The sequence below is a fragment of the Chelonoidis abingdonii genome, chromosome 7 (assembly GCF_003597395.2).
Source record: "Chelonoidis abingdonii isolate Lonesome George chromosome 7, CheloAbing_2.0, whole genome shotgun sequence".
Taxonomy (NCBI): Eukaryota; Metazoa; Chordata; order Testudines; family Testudinidae; genus Chelonoidis; species Chelonoidis abingdonii.
The window spans coordinates 31,192,223-31,202,339 of record NC_133775.1 but is presented as its reverse complement, the minus strand read 5'-3'; the positions used below and the strand labels follow the sequence as shown (position 1 = coordinate 31,202,339).

Genomic DNA, 10,117 nt, shown 5'->3' with positions numbered 1-10,117 from the left:
CATTCCCCAATATTTGGTCCAGGCATAGTCCAAATGTGGTAACTACCTTAAGCTAACTGTCAGTTAATTAAAACTGTAAAAAATCTGAGTGTAGGTGTATCCATGTTGGCCCAAGAGTTCAATATTTCTAAGTATATGTCAATGGAAGCAGCAAGAAATCCCATAATGGACAATTATGGAATAATTTGCAAATGGAAAAGTTCTTCCCTAGCCCCTGCTAGTGATTAGCTGATGACCTAAAGCATGAGGGTTTATATACCTTATAAAATAATTTGATCCCATCTAATGTAACGATGGATGTTTTCATTATCCAAAGAATGGGCGATCCTTTCCCACTTCTGGAGCGTCACATCACAGATCATGATGTTGCAAGTTGGGCTTGCAGGAGATGGGAAAAAACAATGAAAAGTCACCTGCTGAATAGCTTTTCCTCCTGGGTGCTACATGCCTTTGCTTCTGTCACATGCTGTGCTAAGTGACATTTCTGCTACCTAGGAATTTAGTGTTTTCTCTTCTACTATTTTGCTTTTGTTCTGTGTCATTTAGAGCTGGAATGTTGCATGTGTGTTTGATGATTATGTCAGGTAAAAAGTGTTTTCCATATGCTCATTTGTGGATAACATATGGCCCTGATCCTGTGAATATTTAAACACCTACATTAGTCATAGGATGAGAGTTGAGTTATGCATGTACCTAAGCAGTTGCAGGCTCAGGACCAACAGCTGTATACATTTATGTTTCTTACTCATTCAATATAACTGAAAGGAATGTATGAAAACCAAAGATTACAGATCGATTTTTTTTCTTAAATCTCCCCTCCCTGACTGTTAAGCAACTGGAAAACAAAATTAGAAAGTTTTTTTTTCCTATTTTAAAATAAAACAAAGCACAGAATACCTAATGTTGCAGAACTCTTGCAAGATTAGAGTTAAAATATACAATTAGATTGTCATTTATATGCTACACATTGTACTGCTGTGTCTTAGTTTACTCAGTACATACTTTTAAATTCACTGTTCAGTCTACATAATGTACTGTAACATTCTATACACTCATTGAAAGCAGATCAAAATACATATAAATCCACCTCTATTTTAAAGTCAATGCACTTAATTTTCAAATCTATTACAAATTTGTCTTTCCTTATGTATTTTGAAAATCACAAACAGAACAAATTAGGATAAATATCTACTAAGCTTTCATCTTACAATTAGTTTTATTACATTCTGAGCTCAGGGCCTCCCTTTCTATTTTTCTTATGTAAAATACAGATAGTTATACTTACAGCTATTAATACAGCTATTACAGGTATTACAGCCCCAATTACTATTATTGAAATACTGACACCATCATTGATAACATCAGTAGGAAGCGTATCAGTCAAGGGTCCCTGTGTAGGAACACTGTTAGTGATAACTTCGGTAGGAAGTGTATCAGGCGAGGATTCCTTTGGAGGAACAAACAGAGCTGCCTGTACTATATTAGACACCTCTGAGGTCAAGAAGGCATTATCAATGGCACGTATTGCAAAGTAGATTATGGTGCCATTTTCTATTGTGACATTTTCTGGTTTAAATTGAAATGATTCTTTGGTGCCGGCAGGGTTAGGTACCAGACTAGAGGTATTCACGGAAGTAGCATTGTCAAAGGTGTTTCTTAGGTCCAGAAAACTTTCACTCATTTTTATTATGTATCTGTCAGCTGGAAAAAGGGAGGAATACAAGGAAGAGTGTGTTAGTATGCCTATTACACCATCTGTAAATGTAAGCACGGTACAGGATTTGTAGAACACTTTTGTATTTTTATAAGAACTCCAGTGATACTCCATTACCATCCCTACCATTTTACCCACCCTCATTATTGGTGGGCCTGCTTAATTGACTAACATCCGTTCTCTGTCGAGCTCTGGACAGGATTCCTGTTAGCACTTATCAGTTCCACATTTTAGTTGGGTCAATAGTCTACTGTTAACTGACGTGGGGCATTCCCTCCCTTCATGAGCACTAACCACATTATATTACCAGCACTCTTAGCTCTTGCTGGGCAGATGAGTCTTCCACATGGCAGTGCAGATAACTGCCATTAAACTGCCCCCCTCTGTGCCTCCCTCCCCCACACTTCACACAAGTCTCTGTAGTACTAAAATAGAAACATAACTTTTGGATGAGAAATGAAAATAGGATTTTTTTCACTTGTCTCTGGTGAGTATCCAGGTCAAGTATAAGATCAAACAGTACAGAGAGAGATCCCTGCATCCTGGTTAGCTTCCCTCTCTTAATGTGAGCAGCTTCTAAAGCATAGTCTGAGAGACAGAAAAATGCCTGCTTCATTTGTCAGCATAGTTAGCGTGTCAGGGATCTTGCTGCAAATGTATCTGGCTTCCCACTGCCCACAGTTGTCATTTCAAGGCTGTATGGTTCTGTTCTGCTCGTGGGTTTTCTAGTTCTTTCCTTGATTTGAGTTCTAATTCCTGCTCATCTTCTTTTCTATCGCTTCAGAGATGGGGTAAAGGGTAGCATAAGAGTGATCAGAAGATCTTCCTAACTGAAGTTATTCTTCCATTGCTGGCTAGTCTAACTGTAAGGCTGTTTTGAGCTGGACGAGTAGCACAAAGTAGCCACACAGAAGAACCTAGGCCAGTGTTTTGGGGATTTAATGGAGTTGTTGGTTTGTACTCTGGTGAGCTGGTTGGCAAGAGCTGTAGGTGTATGTAAAGATTTTAATCTGAAGCTGCTCTCTGTGTGACTGCAGACTGTCTATCTTAACCTCTCTGACTCGTGCTGATGTGCACACTGTAACATAGTCTGGTTACAACATAGTTAAAATATATATTATAAACAAGACCTAACTGTGTCCCCATAAATGGATTAAAGACTTGGACTGCCCATGTTGTAACTGGGTCCCCTGACTTATTTACAGTTGCAGTGTAGACAGGGGCTAAGCCTTGGAAGAGTCACTGGTGAGTGTGTTTTTTATTTAATTTGTTTGCCTTTGTAAACTATCATAAGGCTGGTTGGTATGGAAGCTTTGCATTTTCTGTTGTACTCGGTTTGGGAGAACAGGCACTGACTTTGGGTTTCTCAGGGGGTGCTCCACTGCCGCTCCACCCCAAGACCCTGCCCTCACTCTGCCTCTTCTCTTGAAGCCCCACCCTCGCCCCACCTCCTCCCCTGAGACCCCAGTGTTGCCCCATCTCTTGCCACCACCACTCTGCCCTCTCCCCCAAGTCCCCACTTCTTCCCATCCTCTTCCTCTTCCTCTTCCCACTGTCCCCTGCCCCATCCCCTTCTCTTCCCACCTCCCCCTCCCCCTACCCCTGGCCACCAAACAGCTGATCGGTGGCTAGCCTTGGGGCCCTGCCAAACAGCTGATCTGCAGCGAGCCCCGGGACCCCGCTGAACCACTGTGACTAGTGGGTCCTGAGCTCCCCCTTTTTTTTTCCATGGGTGTTTGAGCCTTGGAGCACTGATGGAGTTGGTGCCTATGTTTGGGAGTGTTCCATGTTTCTTTAAACATTTTCTTTAAGCATTAAGTGAGACTAACATGAATATCTTATTGAACAGGGAATTCATTGGTTACACCGAGTCTTGATCTACACTAGGAAATTTTACAGAGAAAATCTAGAGTAGGTCAAGCCATAGTGATGATCATATTTTTTGCAGATGGGACAGACATAGCTTTTTTCCTCACCTCTCCTTGGCTGGCTCATCGTATGTAATTTCAGATAACTAACAATACTGTATCACTTCCAGCTGACTAAATCAAAACTTCCAACTTACCCTGTCCCTCATCCAAGTCATTCCCAGGAGCTGTCCAAGACAAGTGAATTTTATCTTCTTCAAACTGAGCCTCAAGGTCAGTAATTTTACAGGGTGGGAACACATCAGTAGTTCCTCCTGACGGAACATTACTCACTACAAAAGAACCTCCTGTTGCAACTCTGTTGAAACTTCCTAGCTTTGCTTGAATTTCGTCATCACTAACTTCAGGTCTTGGTACATTCATTTTGATTTCACCTGCCCCCAAAAAGAAAAAAAAAATTGCTCATGCTATTTGAACATTACAAAACTCCAAATCACAACACACTTTCTTTTTATCTAGCATTCCCTCTCTCTTTAATCTACTTTTTTTCTTTGGCTTATTCAAGCTTAGTGCAAAAATTAGCAACGCTAAAAACCAAAGTGAACTTCAGGATTCTGCATCCTTGCATAAAACTAAGGCAGACCTCAAAAGCAAACCAGATTTCAAGTGCAGTTGAAAGTAGCAACAGTGCCTATCACCCGTTAGGGTATTTAAGGTATTAAGCAGGTGTCAGTGGAAAGTGGTTGTGATAAGGTATCCATCTCTTCATAGCTATTGCAGCCAGCATAAGAATTACAACCTTGTAGGAATCTCCTTACTTTTCTGGGTTTAAGTTGGACACATTTTTATGTAAACTTTTTTCATTCAATATATTTTAATTTTCTAGGAATAGAAAAAATTGTTTCTGTGTGTACGTGCACACGTGTGCAAGAAGGAGGATATGAAATGCAAAAGCTAATATTAATCTAAAATTAAGCTTAAGAAATCAGGCACTCAAAAGTGAAGAAATTCAAAATGCTAAGTTTTCTATTACTATATATATATATCTTTGCTCTTGCGGGAGTTCTGCATGACTGCATGCATGCATAATTAATGAGCCCCACAGATTTTTATTTTTTTGCGCAGAAAAACCTTCTGCTGAAATGTTGCTGCAGTTCTGCCTCTTGACTACCAGAGGGCGCAGTGGCGATAGAACAAAGCAGCAGCTCACAGCCAGCTAAAGAAGAGAAAGCCTGGCTTCTTTTAAGCGCCTGTCAAGCCAGGTCAGACAGAGGCTAGTCGGGGAGGACAGACTGGGGCAGGGGCTGAATGGGAGTGGAGGCACTGGGCCACAGGAGGGAGGGCCACATGGTGATGGAGGAGGGGGTGCAGAGCTACATAGGGACAGGGGAGTGTCTGGGTGGGGGTACAAAGACACATGGGGACAGGAGGAGGAGTACAGGGACATGAGGACAGGGGAGTGGCTGGGTGGGGACACAGACACACATGGGAGAAGCGTGGGGGTACAGAGCTACATAGGGACAGGGGGAGGGAATGCAGGGCCACATGGGGATGGGAAGGAGTGGGTCTCTGAGTGGGGGTGGAGGGACACATGGGGGGTGGAGGGACACATGATAACGGGGCAGATGTGCCTGACTGAATGGGAGAGGTTAGGGCTCAGCCAGGGTCTGCATGGGGAAAGCTCCCTAACAATCCCTCCTCACCCCCACAAAAAAACCTTGTTCCATACTTTCCCCACCCATATCCAACAACCCTCCAGGTTCACACCCAGGCTCCTTCCCAGCAATTTACTTCCCTGTCCCTCAGCTCCTCCGTTACCCCTGACTCCCCCAAGCCTTTGCATTGCTTCTGAGGGCTGCAGGAAAAACAGTTCTTTATTGTAGTTTACATGAATTTTTACTCAGAGTTCTGTATTAATATGCCTAGTAAAGAATCTACTTGTCAAAAAATATTTCTTGAATCTTTTTTGTTCTCTGTATTCTTACAGACATGCTTGCTGACAGGTATTTTGAAATAAATGACCAAAAATAATTGAAACTGGTGTGATTATACTGTGTTATTTTAACAAATAATATATGCGGAATTTTGCAGAATTTTAAAATATTGTATGCAGAATTTTTATTTTTTTTGGTGCAGAATTCCCCCAGGAGTAATAATATATATATTTACTGTCATAATGCATAATTTACTGGATGGGCCTTCTTTTGGGGGAGAGTACTGGTAAAATAACTTTAAGGTGTATATTTAACAAGGCAAACAGGAATAGGAAATACTACATTGTGCGATATAGCCAAGTGAACACTGAGGGACAAATCTTAACTGTTTGAACCTCCTGATGTTTTTGGGTGCCTAATATTTCAAGCTTGGAGTATGGTTCTTACTCAGTAGAGCTGCCTACCCAGAGTCAGATCTGCTGGCTTAAATGGCAAAAAGTAAGTTACTATTTTTTCCCCCCCATACAAACCATTGTTAACCAAGCAACAAAGAGTCCTGTGGCACCTTATAGACTAACAGATGTATTGGAGCATGAGCTTTCATGGGTGAATACCCACTTTGTCAGATGAATGTAGTGGAAATTTCCAGAGGCAGGTTTAAATCTGCAGGCAAGAATCAGTCTAGAGATAATGAGGTTAGTTCAGTCAGGGAGGATGAGGCCCTCTTCTGGTAGTTGAGATGTGAACACCAAGGGAGGAGAAACTGCTTTTGTAGTTGGCTAGCCATTCACAGTCAAGTTCTACTTGCAGAGCAAACTCTGTAAATGGTGCCTTCAAATTACGCCCCCAGTTACATTTGTGCAATCCCACTGAAGGCCAGAGGGTTGCACAGATATACTGAGTAAGCCATTTGGCCTGCAGACCCTGGTGACAGTGCACAAGCCAGAAAGAACACAATTGATTTTCAGCTCCTCGGCTGAGTCTGCAGAGGTGGGAGTTAGAACAGTCGTGTTGCTAACCTGTAACTAGAGCACATTTGTTCTGGAGTGTGTGAGAAAACAAGTGTAGAATTTGACAATACTATTTTTATAAAGTCACTTTTCAGAATAAAACTATATTTTAATGATGAATTAACTATTTTCATTGCACTTGATTTCTCTGGGGCTTTTAGATCAAAAGAGAAATGCAAAAATAAGGGAAAGAGGAAAAAATATACTAAGTCACAACACACTTGTAACAGACTCATTGTAAAAATATCATTAACTGCAGCTCCATTGATTGAGAAGGCTTAAGCAGCAAGATCTTAATAGCAATATCCATACTTGTGGTTTCTGGAACTGAGAATCTTTTACTCACACAGGCCTAATGAAAAGAGTCCTGAAAAATATGTCCAGAAAACCAAACAGAAGAACAGAAAAATTCTCATGTGGAGGCATTCAATGAATAACTTTAAAATTTCATAACTTTGAAACTGATTCCCTGAAACCTTATTTTTAAGTCTCAGTGAAACATACAAATTTAAAATTTCTAACTTCAGGTATTTTTTTAATATGATTTTCAGTTCCAGGATTTTTGGCAACTCCTATATGTTCCAAAGAGCACTGAATTATATATATACATATATAAAATGAGGTGCTATACCCAGTGCTCATATATAGCAAACATACTGTGGTTTCAGCTACTGTTTTCTAAAAGATAAACAATAGCGGAAAAGGTACATGTAACAAATGTTAAGTTTAAAAAGCATTTTTGTGAAGCTAAATGATCTCCCATTCACCCATATTTTTACTTACAGAGTGAGAGAGAGAGAGAGAGAGAGAATTTTCTACTTCGTTAATGTTCCTTACCATTTTCTATGTAGCCTGGAACATACAAGGCTTGGCTCTGCCTGCGGCCAAGTCTGACAGTCTGATTTCTCCCCTGGATATGCACTTTTAAGTTGTATCTACCATTTCCCTTGAAAGATGTAAAGTACTTTGAATAGATTCCATCATTCTTGGTAATATCAGCACCTGGACATACAAATAGTGATAATTAACCATCCAAACAAGGTACTTTTGTTAAGCAAGGGCATTTTTTGCTGTTCAGTTCATAAACACATAGGGCCTACTGCTTCTTCTGTTGAAATCAATAAGAGCTTTGATACGGACTTAGGTGAAAACAGGATCAGTCCCATTTTGACATGAGCTCATTACATATTTAACTGGAGATAACAATGTAGAATTAAAACACATTACTGTGTATTTACTGTTGTTTCCAATAGTAACCAATAGGCCAGTAGTTCTCAACTATTTCTTAGTAGTTCTCCATAGTGGTCTGATCTGTGGAACCCTTCTTGGTGGTCTGCAGACTAAAATACTTTGAGATTGAAGCAATGCTGGAATGTGGGGAGGAGAGAGTCTACAGTTTGCGTGGTTCAGATAATGGAGAAGTTGGAGAACAATAGAACTGTGCATTTGAATCACATCACCTCTTCAGGCACAATAGATTGGAAAAGGAGAATAATAATCTATGTAATTCATACTTTTGAAGAAGATATTTTTAACATAGCTATACTGCCACCTGCATCCCCTCTGCAGGGCAGACCATCATGTAAAATATACATAAGTTCCAACAGTGAATATGGTTGAATCAGATCCACAAAGCAATAGACGCCCTTCTGTCCCTGTTCTGGCTATTGGCATCATGGGTAACAGCAAGGAGACGGAGAAGGCTTTGCACAACACAACACTCCCTTCTTCTTGGGCGCAGTTTCTCTGTCTCCTCCTTCCTAACACACCCAACAGTGTAAGTGCACCACCATGCCAGAGCACACATGCTGCACCAGTTTAGACCCAGTGCAGTTTACTCTCATCCTGAAGCAGTGGAGGAGACCAGAGTTACCATCTCCCTCCATTTGCTGCCCCTTGTTCTGTGCTTATGGCATAGGCGTGACTGAACCCTTAGTGATAAGTTTGGAAGCAGAGTGCAGAGACATTCTAGAATACATATTACAAAATGGGTAGACAAAAATGTAAGGAAAGTAATTATCAGATTACCGGAACCATCATCAAGGAGTTTGAGCTCCACTGCAGATCCAGTCTCTTGTTCAACAGTGGCCATCACGGTTGCACCAAGAACAGGCAAAAATCCTTGACTAACTTCTGCATAAATCACCATTGGATTAGGGAAGTTGTTTGTATCCTTATTCATGTGGGCTTTCACAGTCACTGGAGGCACAGCCAAAGATGCTGCTCGAGAGGTTACTATCATTGATATGACTTGAGGGGCTGTATGGTTATTTTGAATCCAATATAACCAATCTCCCACCTGCAAATCAAATATATGGAATATAAAAATATAATATAAGACTTCATTAGTCTAAGGGCAGCTTCGTGTTTCCCTTGGCTAATTATCATCTTAGTTCAGGGGAGATTTTCCAAGGCACAAAGGGCAGTTAGGGTATTGCTAGAGGACCAGAGCTGAGGTAATTTGGGTATCTTACTTATGATTCTTCATGCTCTCAAATGTTTGGTTTCTTTTAAATTTAACCTTATATCTGAGTTTGCTCAGTTTTAGTGGTGGATGTTTGAGAATTATCACATTCTTGGAAGGACTGGAACCTGTATATTATAGATATGTACTCTCAACCTTAACTTCCCCTCAATTCAGTGTTTTGTCTGGCAGTCTTGTATACTTGAGATGTGTGTAGAGCACAATAAAAAATTAGGAACAGCACAAATGACAGTTAGACAACCAACTTCCATTGCAAGTCAGTGGAGTTACACCAAGGATAAAATTGGTTCATTAGGAATATGTTTTTACCACTTCTAAAAAGAGAAGGTGCATTTTAGTCTATGAAAATGTTAACGTTTGGATAATAAAACAAACTTTAGTCTTTACCTCTGCAGTGCCTGCTATACTCAGTCGAGCTGTTCGGAGGTTTAGATTACTAACTGTGAAGTTTAATGTTCTATATTCTTTTCCTTTCGGGTCCCGCAGTAAAATGTCTGGTGGAGATGTGATTCCATCCCATGTAACTACAAAGAAGGTGTCTTTTCCCACAGTGCTATCTACAGTCACTGTACCATTCATCCACTGCTTGACTGTGACACTCCGAGCTGTACTTTCAAGCTATTAGACAAATAAAATATGTTTTATGGCTAGTTAGGAGATAAACACTTAAAATACCAGTAATTTCAGATTGGTTCATTTTCCTCTTAAAGGGGAGAACAAATCAATATTTTGCCTGTTCAGAGGGCACCTTGACTGGCTGGTGAATTACTGGCCCACTACTGGAAGAGAGGATAGAGGAGCACTAATGCTGTAACAGGCCTGTTTACACCATGATAAGCAGGTTTCTGCTGTTCTGTGCAGAGCTCAGGGTTGTGCAAAGGAGACAGAAGCCTCCTGCCACTGTGCCTCCACACATGGGGAACTAGCCGGAGGGCGAGGACCACGTGGACTAGCCATTGAAGGGAATGGAATGATGAACCCCTGAGCAAATTTTCTGTAATGCCCATTTGCAGAGTAGAATTGCTTACGAATGTGAAAATATAGTAACCAAAGGTCTCCTTCCACTGCTATATGTGATCTATCCACCAAGTCTTTGCAGGAGATTA

General features: G+C 40.8%; 1 protein-coding gene across 1 annotated transcript in view; it reads right to left on the bottom strand.

The window, feature by feature from the left end:
• Positions 1-1,219: 1,219 nt before the first annotated feature.
• LOC116824168 (calcium-activated chloride channel regulator 1-like) overlaps positions 1,220-10,117 on the bottom strand; it is a 30,086-nt gene continuing 21,188 nt past the window's right edge. The window contains 5 exon segments of the mRNA XM_032779264.1: positions 1,220-1,701; positions 3,780-4,016; positions 7,364-7,528; positions 8,555-8,825; positions 9,399-9,629. Of these exon segments, the coding sequence (XP_032635155.1) occupies positions 1,220-1,701; positions 3,780-4,016; positions 7,364-7,528; positions 8,555-8,825; positions 9,399-9,629 (1,386 nt within the window).